At 38.5% G+C, this 17,383-nt stretch overlaps 1 protein-coding gene across 2 annotated transcripts in view; it reads left to right on the top strand.

Annotated features, from left to right (window-relative positions):
- RBFOX1 (RNA binding fox-1 homolog 1) overlaps positions 1-17,383 on the top strand; it is a gene marked incomplete at both ends in the record, with an annotated part of 1,321,463 nt that overhangs the window by 291,683 nt on the left and 1,012,397 nt on the right. For both annotated transcript variants that reach the window (XM_082006867.1, XM_082006865.1), the window contains one exon: positions 14,408-14,440. In XM_082006867.1, coding sequence (XP_081862993.1) covers positions 14,408-14,440 — 33 coding nt within the window. The remainder of the gene's footprint in view (positions 1-14,407; positions 14,441-17,383) is intronic.

Below are 17,383 nucleotides of genomic sequence, written 5' to 3'. Positions count from 1 at the left end.
TCTCGTGAAACATGTCATCAGTGTGATGTATCTAAACTAACAGTTCATAAAACAACATTACTATGGGTAAACAAAGTTCAAGAATTTTTTCAAATCACTCTTTTGTTCCTGTGTAAGAGAAATTTAAGGCAATGCTTATTGTCATGAATAAGAAAGTATTCTTAGAATCTAAGCTGCCAGAATCTCCAGTGTGCACACTGTAAACATTTCACTTCTACAGTGACAGCTAAGTGAAGATGCCTTGCTCATTATCCATAAAGAATATGTGGCACAGATGAGCTCAGAATGTAAATTTGTAAGGAAATAGAGAAAATATAATTCATTTTTCATGTAGAAATGTGTTATTTTTTCATGTTCAAAGGTTCATAGAAAATTAATTAGTGGAGATCTAGCAAATATGTTCTGTTGGTAATGCTGTAAAAATACTTTGCAGTGCCAAAGGAGATGAGAGGCTAGAATCAGTGAGGTTAAATGGAAAATGGGAGGAACAAATAGGTCCTCAATAATTGCTGTTCATTATAAGATTTTTAAATAAATGACAGAAATTAGGAGAAGTGTAGAAGAAGGATATGTAGTTTATGGAGATGTGGAATGAAGTGCATTAACTATGTGGTAAACTTCACTAGAGCTTCTGAAAATTTGTTAGCGTTTGAAAATTTGCTTTTAAAGAGGAAAAAAAGGTGCATTCAGTGCATCTTTGCAAGCTTTATTGCAGCTAAATATCTGTATGCACTTACTGAAACTACAGTCATTTCAGTAACATGGTTTTCTTGAAAGATGAAGGATTTAGTGCCGTGCAGAGAGAAGCCCATTTGTTTACTAGTAGGTGAGTTCAGGCAGCCGTGATTTAAGTTTCCCAGAACAATAAGAGGCTGGGCGATATTTCTGGAGTCGTATCCATTATTTACATTGCTAGGCTGTGGGGATATTTGCAGCAATGTCACACTAACCTCCATGAATTCTTGACTGAGAAATAAAAAATTAACAATATGGACTGATGGGAACACTGGTGTATAGAGACAAGTCGTTTTAAAACAAGCACAGTGAAAGGTGGCTGTCAGTAACACAAATACACACACAAATCTGAGAAACGTTTAGTGCTGTGCGATTTCCACAGAGGACTAATTCCATGCAACACCCTGCCCTTCATGCCTACCCACAGAACTAAGGCTTGCGAGTAGCGTACCGTTCTGTTGGATTGGCTACGTCATCTAAACTTCCCTCAGCACTGGAAATGACATCCAGATTCATGTTTGAGCTACAGTTTATGTCTACCCGACAACGTCAGTTCACCTTTGAGAGAAGGACCAGCCAGGCAGCCCTAGGAGCCGCGCTGCTCCCGTGCTGCTCTCCCTGCTTTGTGGTGAGGGGTCCAGTTACCTGCGCCTGAGTGGGGTGTTGGGGTGCCCGAGTACATCAGCAGAAATGGGCACCCACAGCACTGTGGGGATAACAACCAGCCTAGAGTCAGTGAAATCAAATCACAGGCAAGAGCTTCACTTTATTAGACTGTGGAACAATGACGATGATTATTCAGAAGAACTGAAGTGAAAAACAGAACTCTCGTAAAGTTTGTTTCTTAGTAACAGCTGAAGTAGAAATCGCCCGTGATGCCAAGACTTGTACTAAACCTTACTGCTATTTTATAAGCTACTTCCTTTAGTCTGGTGACCTTAGCCTCATTTGCTTTGGTACAGGTTGTGTTATAATTTTGATTTTACTCCTGAAACATCACTTGATAACCTGGCCATTATTTAAACCAGTCACCTCCCTTTTAATTAAATATCAGAGGAAAAAATAGAGTTGACAGTATGTATATGCACAAGTTACGTGCCATGTAGCTTTCCAAAGGCCACAGCACACCATACTTTCCAGGCAGTGTGCACTTGCGTACGCCTGTGTGGTCCTGGATCCATTTTCACTGCGGTTTGGTGCATTTTTTGCTGGTTGAGTGATGCTCTTGTTTGCTTTTTATTTTAAAATGGTAGCTTACCATTAAAATCCCATCTAAGTGAAACTAAATTTGTTTGGTTTATATTGATGTGACTTCTTTCTACAGGATCTGGTGGTTATTTTTTGAGTTTTTTTAGGGGTGGTGGTGTTTTTCTTTTGTTTTTTTTTGTTTTTCTGGCTTGTCAGCTTGAACTGATGGAGCCCTATAATGTTGCTTTGGTCTAAACAGATGTAAGGACCTGATTCAAGGCTCACCTTGAGGAGATGGGGATAACAGGAGAGCTGTCATCTGCTTTGAAAGAGTCACACCTGGGTTGAGATCAGCGTGCAGGTCAGGCAGAGTTGGCTTAAGTGAAGAGCATTCATCAGTCTGCTAGAATTTTGTTTATACAGGAATATAGGTACTTTGTGAAAAAGAGAAGTGGAAACTGAGATGCAAGGAGGTCGCCTTTGGTACTGGTACTTCTTCAGGAGCCTCACTTTTTTTTTTTCCTTTTGTCAAAATGTAAACATAATTCCTTGAGGATGCTGTTCCATGATCCTTAGTTTTCACTGGATAAAACAGAACTGGAGGCAGTTGAACACTGCTTTTCCAGTCTGCAAGGGCTTTTCAACAAGCCCTGACTAGAGTATTAGAGCTACTGTAAAGGATTGGAGATTCTGATGAAGGATTTTTAAGAGGTACATTGAAAAGCTTTCACATGGATTTTTTAATTTTGTTTTTTAATCATTCACTGTACATAAACTCTGGAGCAGAGAGCTTAAAGAAAAGCTGATTTATTTTTGAAATTTTTTTGACAGAGGGAAGGTTCCAAAAACCAAAACCATTTCTTGCAGGACCCTTGAGGGATACCACTTGTGAATGGATTTTATTACATCATTCAGACTTAAATTCTGAAATGTACAGAATAATATATATCCTGTTTTTTAACCATACCTTTAAAGTCAGAGAATCATCTCATGAGGAGAAGACTAGGTGTTGCTTGTTGATAGTTTCTGCTTCCTAATGAAGGCTTGCAGTTGTGTCCATATTTAAAGTATTTTACATAATGCATTGCATGATTTTCTTACTGCCCTGGCAAAAATATCAAATCTATTGATTGTCATAGTTCACAGAAGAGAAAGCTTGTATACAGCCAAAAGACAGGTATAAACCTACTAATGACGAGAAATCCAGAGTAAAGGATTTTAAATAGCTTTGCATATAGGTTTGAGACACTGAGTGATACAGGTCTTTTATTTTGTATGCTTATCAATATCGAATAAGCAACAGCTGTAGCTTAGAAACAGAGGAGAATTCCTCTTAGGAAATGCTTATGCTAAGAGCTTTTTACAACCCTGCCACATTTTAAATGGACTTTCAAGCTGTGCTGATGTTAAGTCCTGTGTTAGGGGACAGAATGATGGAAGAATTGCTATCCATTTCCCAGCTATAGCGATTGTCGTTTTGTCTGAAGTTAGATATTGAAAAATATGACTCAAAATTCTGAATTTTCTGACACATGGCACTTTTGTTCTCTGTAGCTAACTCTTAGGGCACTGAGGCCTTTTACACAATGCATTTTCTAGTAATAGCCTCCAAATATAACAAAACTAGTTGAAAGTAATTTAAGTAGTTAAAACTTAAGCAACACTGACCAAAAATCTTAAACTTCCCTGTGAAGTAAAGGGCCTGTGTATTGCTTTATCCTGGTGAAGTACCTCACTGCTTTCATCATACTGATCTATCCCCAGCCCTTTTTTTTAATGCACTGTCAAACGTGTTGTTCCTACAAGATTATTAAGAAGAAAGTGTTTATTTCAGTTTAACGTTCATGTCTTTGCTTTAGGCCACGCACATTTTAACCACAGACATCCATAATGTCAGTTGTAAAATTTAGTTGCCCTCTAGAGAGAGACAGTCGGGCATGCTAGGTGAAATGGTCTCTACATAAATGAACACCAGTTCTCTTGCCCAGAAAAAGAAGCCCTTTTTTTGTAGCGTATCCCAAAGATCACCAAGACCAGGCTCTAGTGACTATGTTGCCTTGCTTAAGAATATCCTGACAACTCACTTCTTAAACAAAGATGGGAAGCTTAGATCAAGGACCTTAACCATCTGGGACTGCCATAGTATGACATGAGGTGTAGAGAGAAGGAAAGAACTTTGGTTTAAAGAAGACCCGAACAACAGGGATTTATGGGTCAAAATGTCTTATTTTACCTTTGTACATTGACCTATACCAGTCCTCCTCTCTCCCAGTCAGCAAGCTACTGCCTTCTCTACTAACTGTAGTCTTTGTAAGTATTTATGTCTTACTTCTTAGCAGAGTTTACCACAATAAGCTCATACCAGCTTAACAGAGCTATGGATAACCATGACCAGCTCTGAATCCTTCCAGCAAAAAGGTGGAAAAATACTTGATTATTTCTACTTTTGTGTAGCAGAGCAACATGAACTGGAGATATATTCAAGCTGTGAATGTCAGGAATAAATAGGCAGCTTACAAATGGCATTGAAAATGGTCTATACTGCTGAGAGGAAAAAAAATTTGGTTTCTTATTCTGCTAGCTTTGGGTTGCTTTAGAAAAAATGAGTGAGGTGTTTTGCTGAGGATGATACAGAGCAATGGCTTTTGAAAGTGCAGTAGCACTTTTTAAAAAATGTTTGTGTTTTAGACTGAATTTATTAGACTGGTCTTTTTTGTTTGGCTGGTTTTGCCTCGCCTCATACAATGACAACCAGGAGTAGCTCTTGCTCAGTGCAGCACAAGAAGGTGGCACTAATATGTTAACATCTGTTCACTACAGCAGAGGTACAACGACCTTGGTGTATCATCATTAATTTCCCCAAAACAAACCATCCAGAACTATTGCTAGTAGAAACAATTTGAAGAACATCAGCATATAGTCAAACTTATTTAGTCTTTGACATTGATAGAAGGGTTGTTGCTTTTCTGATTGAAACTCGTCACGACCACAGAGGCAGGGCCCTTGCTTTACCTAAGTGCTGCAGAAACGTTCGGCACACTGGGGACGCTTTGAGTCACCCCCGTAAAAGGTGGTAGCAAGCATCTAGACTTTAGAAAACCTTGGCTAACTTCACAGGCTTCCTTTTCAATCAGAATACATGTGAGCGTTGACAAAGGACTTTGTCTTCATTTCTGTGCCTCACAGCCTCGAAGCACAACTGTATAAATTATGTAGGAGGCAGCACGTCCCTCTGGAATGTGGGCATTTACGTACGTGCTAGGTCAGTTGTTCAACTAGTGGAAATCGTCAATGCTGAACGGGCTACAGCCGGGCCTAGTCCTGTCACTGGAGCGTCTGGCCCGAGTACTTTGTGCTGCTTCTGTCATTGGTCCTCAAAATGACAGACATGTTTCAAGCCAGCCACTTAAAACCGCTAATGCATAACGTGGCGGCTGGCAGGCTCAAGCAAGGATGTTGTATTCATAAAACAAGGCCCTTCGGTGGGCTCTCCGGGGGGCGAACTTCACCTCGGATCAAGCTGCCCCGTGGGTGAGGGCCGCGGTTGCCTCAGGCCCGGCGCCCGCCAGGGGGCAGCATAGGCAGCTTGGCGCCCTCGGTCTCGCGAGACCTGCCGCCTGGTCCCTCGCACGGGGGTGGGGCCGGGGCCGGGGGCGCGGAGGGCGCTGAGGCGCCTCGCGCGCAGCGGCGCCTTCCCGCGGTGGCGTTTGGAACTGGTCACGGCTATGGCCTCTTTCCGCAGCTTGTCTTTTCCCAACAGAGGCGATTCTTGCTTGTTGTGTGGCAAACCTCATGGAAATAAAAGGTATCGGGGCGTTCCCTTGAGCGCTGGCGGTTTTTTAGTCAGGTTTACCTGATTTCCAGAGCAGCCCCAGGGGCGGAGGAGGCCAGGGCACAGGGAGGTGACCAAAATTCATTAAACTCCTGAAAGTTTCCAGAGTTTCCAGCTTCCTTGGAGCACCGAGACACAGTTCATTGTTAATGGAGTTCCTGGGTTAAGTTCAACATAATGTTTGACCTCCAGTTTAGGAGCCTGACGATGTGTGAAATCCTTGCTGCCAGAGAGGAGTGATGGTGATGCAGTTTTAGGGGCTAATGATTCTGCTGACCTAATGTCCTCATACAGCTGCTCTCTATTACTGTCGCTTAATGGGGACACGGTAGGCTCAAGGGACTGACTTTCTGTAATGAGCTAGCTGTGCAATTATGGCAGCTACTGCAGGACGCTGGAGCTAAATCTATTTCCTTTTCTGCTACATCATCTATTTTTATGTTATTCTGGCATAATGTGGACATTCCAAAAAATAGGGGTTTATTGCTCCTAGGTGAAATGAGTATTGCTAATAGCGCTGCTGGGCTGTTGTGAGACAGGGATGGAAAGGGAATTGTTTCATAGCTAGCTTTTCATACTGACCTCTTACCTCAGTACTCTCCAGCCTTATAAAATTATTGAGATATGAAAAAAAATCACCAGAGATCTTTGTGTTTATATTTATATTCTACTTAATGTCCTTCTTGCTAATTTAAGAAGGTAAGTAGGGAGCATTAATGTAATTTTTACCAGAATCTATGGAAAAGCTGTAGTGGCTCAACAGCTTACTTGAAAATGTTTTGTTTGTCTTCCTCAAATACATTCTATTGCAATTAGGCTTTGGATTTTTCATAAGTTTCTACTATCTAAGAAGTCTGAAATCCTAGTTCTGGTTAGCTTATGGAAATTGCAATGATTATCATATGTTATAATGCAGTAGTATATGTGGATATTTTGTTAAAGGTATGGATAAAGGTTTACTTTTAAAAGGACAGCTAATAAAGTCCATACATTTTTACTGCTAATAAAAAAAATGTATTTTTATGGTTACCTTATTATGCACTGACATTTTCTCTCATACTCTCTTATAGGAGTAAGGGAATTTATTCCCAATATTAGAAGAATATTTGTTAAGTTCTGTCCAGTGCAGGTTTCTTTGTAAAAGTAAGTTCAGACTTCAGAGAGAAAACCATGTCATTTTCAGACTGTTAGGTGATAGACATAAAAATATACAGCATATTTAATGAAGAACATTGTATATATTAGTGAGAACAAATGTCTGGGGGCATGTTTTCCTTTTATTTACTTATTCCATAGAGGTTACTCAGATTACCCTACAGAAATTTAAAAAAAAAAACAAACAAAAATCAAACACCACACAAAAACCCAACAAAAACATTGAGTCAAAACTTCATGCATGGAGTGAATTATCTGTGATAACTACTCTACATTTTGCATACTGATTTATGTAGCAAATTTAGTGGCAAGATCTTAAACAGTTAGCTAGTATCAACTGAGCATCACAAGTACTATTATGAAGTAGTTAAGGGTAGATATATTTTTCACTAGCTGCTAAAATCAGTCTGTATACGTACTGAGTTTCTATAAATTTGGAGTAATCTAATGCTTTTGTCCATAGCAGCAAGTAAACTGAACAAAATTAATTAAAGATGCATATCTATGAAATACGACTCTTGATTCCACCTGTTCTCTATTCAGCATATTCCACCCATGTATGTCTTCAATATATTGGATTTTTTTAATGGGTAGTCATGTGTGACAGCAGAATAGGATGTTTAGCATTTTGGAAGACCCAGAGAGCTGGCCCGGCAGTATGTTCAAGTAACTTCTCAAATATGCTTTCAGGAGCAAGTGTTGAAGAGCAGTTTACCCACACAGTGTCTGTGGGGCTGAGACTTCACTAGTTCTAAGTCAAGTGAGTTCCCTGCCCAGTTTGGTGTATAACCACACAACTGCTTATTCAAGCAGAAAAATTATTTGGGGGTAAGGAGACACCAAGGAGTCACAGAAAAAGTGGCCAAGGGCAGGTGAATGGGATAGCTGCTTGCTGCAGCAGGGCTACTTTACAATGGCATAAAATGTTTCTGGGACTGTGGCCTGAAAGACAACAGAGCTGTGAATTGGCTGGTTCAGTGTGGAACAGTTCACTTCAGCAGTAATCCCAGCTTTGGGCAAAACCTGAGAGCACTAGTGAGCCTTAATTGCTCTGAGCAGCCTTACTTGCCTATGGTCTGTTAGCCCCAGTGGAGTTTATGAGGTTTATGTGCTTCTGTGTACATATATGTGTATGCATATATATTTTATTAGCTGTCTTAATCTACAGATGACTTTAAAATTAAGCTTCAGCTTTTAAAAATACAGTTGTTTATTTTCATTGCCCAGGCAATAGTCCATCTGAGACTACACCAAAATTTCTCTTTTCTAGAGACACTCAGTTTGGCCAGCGTGCTACCTATTGCGAAGCAAGGAGTTCCTATAAATACATCTCTTGAAGTCTTCACAGCTAGTTTTAAAAAAAAAAGTAAATCCAAGACTTTAATTAAAAAAAAAAAAAGTTTTAGTTTAGAGGTTTATCTAAGTGTTAATCATTACAATAGTAAGAACACAAATGAAAAACCAACCTCCATGAGTTAACATTTTTGGATTGGGTTCCACCTTCCTTATACTCAGCCACTTTTGGGACTGTTAAGGATTAGATTTATAACTGGAGGTACAGGGTTTCTTGGTTGTCTAAGGAACGCAGATGTAAAAGTGAATTTTACTTTGCTTTCCAGCATTGTTTTTAGAAAACAAGAAGGAAAAGTAATGAATCGTAACTGACTTAGCGAGAAGGTGATATCTCTTGCATGCATATTTTTGTATGCTTATGATGGAGATACTTGAATGTGTTAAAAGAAAGGTTTAAATTCATAGCTCTATTTATTATGATTACTAAATTTGGCTATTTACATTGGAATTTCATGTTTCATAGGCACAGTGCTTTAGGAAGTAAACTGTTACAGTAGGGCTTTGTTTATTTTTTTCAATTTTGTCAACCTTAAGTGTGCCAGACATTACATTGCCATATTATTAAAGGGATAGGCTTGTTGGTTGGTGTGAGGTGCTTTCTTTTTTTTTTTTTTTTTTCCTGTTCTCCTGCTGCTGTTTATCACAGTGAACCAGTGATATTGCAGGTAATTGTTCACATAATGGAGTGCAGAGGTAGTGAAGAATGCTCAGTATAAGGCTGGTTTTTTCGCACACCTGTCACAAAATAGCTCCAACAGCTCAAATTCTGTTTGGTGGCCTGGGCTGTGAATTGGAATCAGAAATATGTTCTGAATTCCGAGCCAGACTAGGGACTGCTCCAGGCAAATGAAAAAGGGGGAAGACCCGTGGGCAGTCAGTCTTGTATCTGTCCCAATGCACAGATGAATTCAGAAATTAATAAAATATTGCAGCACAGTGGTTATCAAAGTGTAATTTTTCAGCAAGACAAACCTTTTAACGTAGTACTTCTCATTTGTTTAGATAAATACTAAGCCATTCGCAAAACCTTGTCAAATTTCTGCCCTTGATCTCCTTGTCAGTGAAAATCTTAAATTAGTTATTTTGTAGGTGTGTTTAGTGCAGTAGTTTCAGGACTACTTAAGCAGTGGAGGTATTGGTTAACAGTGAGAAAGTGTAAGCCAGTCTCTTCCAGAATTGTTTGTTGGTAAGGTATTTTGTCTAAGAAATGAACCTCTATCTCTGAAAAGGAATGGAACTTGACTCACTGTCTCCTAACTCTCACAACAGAGTTTGAATGAAATGTGACCTGCACATTCAGTCATATGTTCCACTCGCTGCTACACAAAAGTTAGTCATACGGTGTAACTTAAGTGATACTCGTGTTTGTCTTCTAACAGCCCTGCAAAAACATGAGGTGGCTTACATACATCAAAAGCTGTATTCTAATAAAATTGCTTTCTAGAACATCTATCTGTGGAACAAAACAGCTCTCGGGTCACTTTGCGAACATCAGTGGAATAAAAAAATGTAAAACTAATTCTGTCTTGTCATTGACCATTCTCTTCTTGTTAGCTTTTTTCCTTCTAGGTTTATTAATTTTCTTCATTCTCAAAATCCTTTCTGCCTAATATTCCCAAAGAACTTCTGAAGCCCAAAGTATAGGAGATAGTTTTCTTAAGCTTATTGTAAATGTTTATTTGTAACTTTTTTTTTTTTTTATCCTGCTGTGGAGGTAGATGAAGATGTTCACAGTTAAGCACAGAAAAGATGCTCACTGAAATGAAGGACGTTTGGTTGCAGCTTTTTCAATAAGAGCTCTTGTAAGATAGCACGCATGCTTTGTGTGAGTTTAAAATGGGATGAGCTAAACATGAGCAGACAGTGAAGGACTTCCATGCGTCTTCTTTCCAGGACTAGGACTGAAATAACCCTTCGTTCACTCCATAGGAACCTAAGAAGGTGGAATGATACTAAAGGTGAATACTGTATTTTTTTAAAATATCCAAGATTCTGGTTGATGTGAGAAGCTGCAAAAATTAAGAAGAATTTTCTTTTCTAGAAAAATGCGTAACACAGGCAAAGGGCTTCACATGTTGATGAGATGAGGCAGTTTGTTCTGTGAAATGGTTACTGACTTTCAGGCAAGCGCTATATCAGAATCCTGGCTCATAATGTGTCCCTTTCAATTTTTTCTACTTTTTTATCTTTGAGCTCTTAAACAGGGAATTTCATATATATTTAATACAAAAATTACATTAAATGAGCTTTCCAGTTTGTGTCAGGAGCTTTCTTCATTTAAGAAGCTTTCCTTTAATTTTTCTGGTATGTTAATGTATCTCAAGGTGTTGGCTTGAGATACATTAAAAAATATCAACTCTTTGGATACTGTTTTAGAATGACAAATACTATTCATTTAATTAATTCTGGGGATTAAGCAAGATAAGACCTTTCTAAATGCTAAAACCAGTAAACACAGTTTAAAAGACTTGACTGTATTTGGAGTGTTATCACCATATCTAGTTTTTTTGTCGGTATTCATGGGATTCCTTATGTAGAATGGGAAATTCTGAATTGAGTGCAACTTTCACAAGTAACAAGCCCTTTTTAAGGATGTTTTCTGTCAGTCATGTATAGCTTCTAGCACAAGAAAAACAAATTGCAGCTTCCCAGAGAAAGTGACATAAAACCATTGTGAGAAAGACAGGAATCCCTCACCCAAACTGTGATTTCTCTTGCTGAAATTGCTGCGTTCTTTAACTAGTACATAACATGTCAGGGGGACAGCAAGAGACAGTAACAGAACGGCGTACTTCGTAGAAATCGCTGGTAGGAACACTGGGCTTGTTGCAGGTAGGATGCTCTACTAGGGGAGCCACCAGCCTTATAAAGCGAGATCAACTGGTTGTGACAGGCATGTTGGCTACGCTTCAGTTCTCGCTCTCTGCTCCTCGCTTGGCTTGTCCCAACTCCCCCACTTCTGTAACAATTAGCTTATTATCAAGACGTACTTATAGGTACTTCCTTTTCCAGGATTGCTCGGAATGGGGATGAATAAATTGGTTCTGTGTTTCAGGTGACTTGGCTATAGATCTCAGTGGTTGCTCTGCTTAAGGAGCTTGATACCTGGCAATACCTTCCCTGAGGATTTAATTCAGCAGTCACACTGTGGCATACCGACATTTTTTCCAAAGCCTACAGCAAAGAATGATTTCCGAACTGAGATTCTTTGTGGTACGCTTTAATACTACTCTTGCATCTTCTATCATGTTTGGGAAGTCAGTGAATGAAGATACAGCTGCTGGTCTAGAAATTACGAACTTCAGGAAGTGGTGTAGGGGTGGGGGGAAGTAAGAAATCAGTCATGCAGACAGAATGGTGATTCACTGCATTAAGGTACATAACAGGAATTTTTATTTGTTTAAAACTTTTAGATAATTGTCAGGTCTTCACAGAATAAGAACAGTTAGCTCATTAATTTAATGAGTGCTAGTTGACCTATAATATTAAATTAATGTGTTTCACTGTTCATTAATTAAACATTTGCTTGAGGAATGTCATCATTTTAAATAGAAACATTCCATCTCTGTCTCCATATATATATATATAGTGATGAGTATACTGTTAAAGATCATAGTCCCTCTGGTATGAGAATCACTTTACGGAGTTTTCGGAAGTAGCGCAGGATATGTTTATATTCCTGTGTCCAGCCTGGGTACAGCACAGTTTTCTCAGCCGTATCGCTAGGGCTGATTAAGTATTTCACCAGCATACCTCTGGTATGACTGGCTGGTAATCTGCGTGCTTGTACAGGTGTCAGCATGGTCCTGCATTGCTGAAAATAATGCTTTTCTTAGCAGTGTGACTGCGTTGAGTTATTTGTCATTTCATCTGATACTTTTTCATTAGAATGCTTGGCATAAGAATATGCTAATGAAAGTTGATAAAGATGTAAAATCTGGGAGGAATTGCTGATACAGAAGAGCCTGCTATGTTATCCAGGAAGAGATGGCTAGTCCAGCAGATGAGAATAAAGGAAATTGCTTGATATTACTAACATTAATTAAAAGGTCATGGTTCTAGGACCTATCTGGAATTCAATTGCTGAACAGGGATTTATCAGACCATAATTTTGAGAAGAAAGATATGGGCACTGTACTTCCAGTGGTCCGGTTGACCACGGGTTGACTACAAAGCAACAGGAAGATACAGCTGTATAAGAGAGAAATACAATGTTTGGACATATGAGGTTGAATTACTGAAGTAGAAGAGTATTTAAGCATATTGCAAGGCATTAGTGAGTCCTTGGTTGGAGTAGACACATTGTTCAGTTATATTCACATTACTTACATAGTTGGTAGTGCTAGGCACCTCTGAAAGGTGGTTTACAGCAGGATTTATGAGAGCTTCAGGAAACTCCACTTCAAATTCTTGTGTTTTAACTTAAGCTAGGTTTTGTGTATATCCTCTGCTATATATGTTCTCAGTCGTTTACCTTCAAGAAAGATATAATTAGCTCTATTGACTTTATCAGTAGGAAGACCTGCTTGTGAGGGGACACTAACAGAGTGGCATGTTAAGCCTAATGGAGTGATAGCAGAGAATGGATGTGATGGCTTTCAGTAAGGTTTGTGTTGGAACGGAAGAATAACTGCTGATGCTAAAGAATCTTGATGAAGAGGAATAGCAAAAAAAAAAAAAAGTGATAGGTTGGTTGTAAATAAATGGAATTTAAATAAGGCAACTTCTGCTTGTGTGAGAGAAATTTTTGAACAGCCTTCTAGAATCTTATTAGTGACAAAAGATGCATGTTTCAAATGGAGCTGAGTATGTTTTTGAATCAGGTTAAATTAAATAACTGTTCATGATTGCAGGTACCTTGTGATGTGACAGGAGTTAATTTCCATTCCTAAGCTCCTTTGAAATAATTTTCTGATGAATCCACAGATGTCTGCCATTGAACAGCGGCTTTGCACATAGATTGTCTTTTTCACTATAGAGACTGAGCTCCATTCAATAAACTTCTCTCCTTCCCCTCCCTCAGAGTCAAGGTCAGTCACTCCCTCTCCTACTACCAAATGCTGGGGAGAGTTGGTGCTATCTTTGAAAAGTGATTATTAACACCAATGTAAAGAAAGATCTAGTCTCAGGGAGACAGAATTATAACTAGGTGTCAGTCTGAAATTTTTGAGGCGATTACTAGGTTAAAAAAACCTTAATAAAGTTGTGACAATATTGTGATATAGAATTCTAACAAAAATTTTTGTTTTACAAACACAGCCTTCACTGTCTAATAACAGCTTATTAACTTTGTGCATGTTGTTTGACCTGTAGTATTAAATTATATTGATGTCTATTTAAACTCTTTGAGTTAAAGTTACTTTAATATAAATGTCAATTATGTCTGTATTGCTTAAACTGAATTTTGTGCAAGTTTGTGATAGTCGTTGACTTAGTTACAGTTTGGTGTCTAACGCTAGAGAGATAAAAAGTTCAATTTAATTCCTTGATTGACAGAGAGAAATAGTTGCTGCAGTTCCACAGCTGTTGAAGAGAGAAGTACGTCTGTGCTAAGCGCAGCCTTGTTTGCTGCAAGTCAGAACTGGGACTGGGCCCAGCCTCCTCCCACAGAGGCCCCTGCAGCCCCCCCCGCTGCCAAAACCAGGACACCTGCACCCAGTACACTATGTCACCAGTGAGAAGAAGCTGGTGAACCCTTCTTTGTCATGGTTCACATGGAATGTGTTCTTCAAACTTGCTCTGTTGCTTTTAGCACCACGAAACTAAGCTGGCTTTTTTTTTGAAAGCATGTCCTGGTAATTGTTTTGATGTGTTAGAATATGTTGTAGTTGCATTACTTTTAATTTCTGTTCAGAAACAAATTGAAAATTAGTAAAAATAAAAAAATATTTTTCTAGTTCTCTGGTATGTTTCCTGAATTTTTACCGATATTTCTGAATATTACTGTACTCTTAACTTATACCTCTTGTTGCTTTCTGATGTGCATGAGAGGTGAATAGTCTCCTTGCAGTGTGAAAGACAGTTCTCTTCAGTTCTGTTCCCTCAAGCCATAACAACCAATTGATGTCAGTTACTTCAAAAGCAAATTAATCCCGCTCCTGTTTTGTTGAATCAATACTAATGCATTTTTCCTGTAATTTTCAGGTTTTGACAACATTGGCTGCCAGCACGGCTGAGGTAGGAAATCCTGTCTTATACTGATGGAATGTTAAACAGCTGTCTGGGGTTTTGATAGCGGAGCTAGCCTTTGTATAATTCTGGAGTGAAAATTTAAGATACTTTGCTGTGGTACTTGTGCTGCTTCTAGTGTTTAATGAGCCAATCTTTGGAATTCTTATCTTGCTATAACAATGTTTAAGCTTGATAAAGTTCTCTTAGGAGAGTTTTATCATTATGTAGGTCTTTCTGAAGATTTCCATGGCATTGAAACCACCTAGTTCAGAGCTTTGTTAAGCATAATTTCCCATCAACAGAAGGTGGCTATCTTGCCGTTTCCCTATGCCCTTCAATTTTTCTGCTTTGCATTACAGCAAAGAAGGTATTCTGTCTGCTCCGAAGACAGTTCTGGTTGTTGACAAGTATTCCTTCCAAGTCCCTATCTAGCTTGCCTCACTTACCTGGTACCATATGACATGAGTTGTTTGAACACACCGTGACATGAGAGAGAAGTTTAGTTCCATGCCAGAATGTTACTAGCTGAATTCTTGTTAAGTTCTGGAATGACACTAACTGTATTTTGTGTTGCCTACATTGGATGCTTGACGTTGCTATAGTTTAGATTGATCACTTTGGATTCGCATTTATTTTGTCAGCTTTTCTATTGACGGTGAGGACTTTACATGGTCTTAATGGGTCTAACACTATGTTTAGAGGTGAAAATATTATGATTATTGGAGTATATGTTGAATAACTGATTGCTAAAGCAAAAATGGAAGTCCTTTGTGCTCACTGATGTGTATTATACTGCATTTGTGTCTTAAATACCACTGTTGAGTAAGTCACTATGCTTTTAGTAACTGACGGATATTTTTATTCAGTGCACAGTTGCTGACTCATTTAAATGTAATGTCAATCGGAACCTTGGAGCGTTTCTATATGAAATGGGTCTCGGACTCACAGTAGGGAATTTGTGATGTACTCCAAAGCTAATGTTTAACTATGACAAAATGTCTAGGTGACTGTAACTGCTGTAGTCAGATGAATTTTTAATATGAACCTTTGTAAATTAAATTGCATTATTAAACAGAATAGATAAGCCATGCTAGTTACTTTAAAGAACAAGGACACAAGTTCACTTGCATACTGTAAAAGAATGACATAATTCATTTCTATTTACATTACAGCTGTAATATTAGTGTTCAGTTTTGCTGGTGTGATTCAAATGCATACTTGGCTTGTCTCAGAGAGTTGGGAGTAGGATTTGTTCCTACACCCTAATATCCCAGGATATTTAAATGCCTGTTGCTCTTACTTTAATAGAGTCCACTAATAATTAGTCTTGTTGTGTAATGGGATTTTGGGGGGGGCTTAGACTTGTCACTCTACAGGTACTGCTGTCAGTTTTGCTCCCTTATAAAGTCTGTTTTCTCATTCATTTGTAAAATGTTGCCATATGCTTTTTTCTTTTGAGTGCGTAAAATTCTGGAAATATTACAAGTTTCTGAGTTGGTCAGTTGTGTTGCTTTGTGTGTTAGTACTTTAACCATTTGAAAACCTTAAGGGAGTTAACATGTTTGGCAGGTCTTCAAAAAAAAAACTTGGTTGTCATTTGTGCTTCAGCCCATGGACCAGCTGACTGAGTAGGCACAAATCTATATGTAAGAAGTTACCTTTAGATGCTGTTTCTCCCATTCATGGAAGTACTCAAATGCCAAAGTTCCCCAATACAAGGAAAATCCTAATTTAAGGTAAAGGATAATGAAGTGCTTTTCTGATTTAGGGCAGTAATGTTGTTTGTAAATAGTCCTGCTGAATTCCGTGGGATAACTCACAAATATAACAACTAAAAAGAATAGTCAGCATGCAGAACTGGTTGTTGAGTTTTTGAATTAGTGACAATTTTCAACTTGAGGGAAATAGTTCCTTTGACATAATGACAAACTTCCCAGGATTTCTTCCTGGGACCTACACAGTGCACTGTATATTAGGCATAACATAGTACAGTTTTGGTGTATTTTGAGGCTAACATGCCTTAACTGTTTGTGTGGATGACATACAAGGCATGTCCTCAGGTTTGAGAATAGTAACCTGATATTTTGCCTCTTCTTATTTTAAAAAAGCTCCTCAGTTCTTTGCTACTGTATAGTGCTTGTGTCACAAGATCTCTAGTCTGCTTTTGAAAATAAAAAGTACATATGTTTGGTTTCTAAAATATTTTCTTAGAACTGCTGTTTGGTTGTTCTTGAACTGTTGATCCACGTAGTCTTGAAATTTGATTATTTCTCTTTTTCTTCTTACTTAACATAGCTGTGTTCCCTTACTGAATTTTGGATGAAGTCTGAATGTAAACTTAGCATGTTTGTGTTACTATTGAATGTCTTAGGAAGATACAGACAAGTTCATCTTTTTTCCAACTGCTGGTTAGCACATACCGACTATAGAGAAACAAGTACATGCTAGAGGGAGCTGTCAAGTAGTCCAAAGACCTTTCTTCCATCTTCTAAGACAAAGGGGCAACAAATAGTGACAGTGTCAAAGTGGTAGGCAGCGAAGCCTTCCATGAATAATTGCCAAATCTGCCTACACTGTGTCTTTTAGTGTCAGTGTTGTAAATGTGTGAGTTAGAAGCATCTGAAAAAAGAAGAACTTGTGCATATGTAGTCAAATATGAAGATTTTTATCACAAATTATTCTGGTCTCTTGCACAATAAAACATGTAGTGGATTGCGTTGTCATTACTGAGAACAGTCTCAGATGCAACTATACACTGTATAAATTGCTGTAACATACACAATGCTTCAGAATAACATTTTCATGTAATTCCCTGGAACAACACAACTTGAGGAATGACTTTTTTCAGGTGTGCCAACTTTAATACAGGTACATGGCAGTCTAGCCCTTTTATTGCTTTTTTGTATATATGTTTGTTCCCTTCAAAAGACCACATATTCGGTAAACTAT

Source organism: Phaethon aethereus, assembly GCF_964289735.1.
Source record: "Phaethon aethereus genome assembly, chromosome: 15".
NCBI lineage: Eukaryota > Metazoa > Chordata > Aves > Phaethontiformes > Phaethontidae > Phaethon > Phaethon aethereus.
This window is presented reverse-complemented; position numbering and strand designations above follow the sequence as displayed.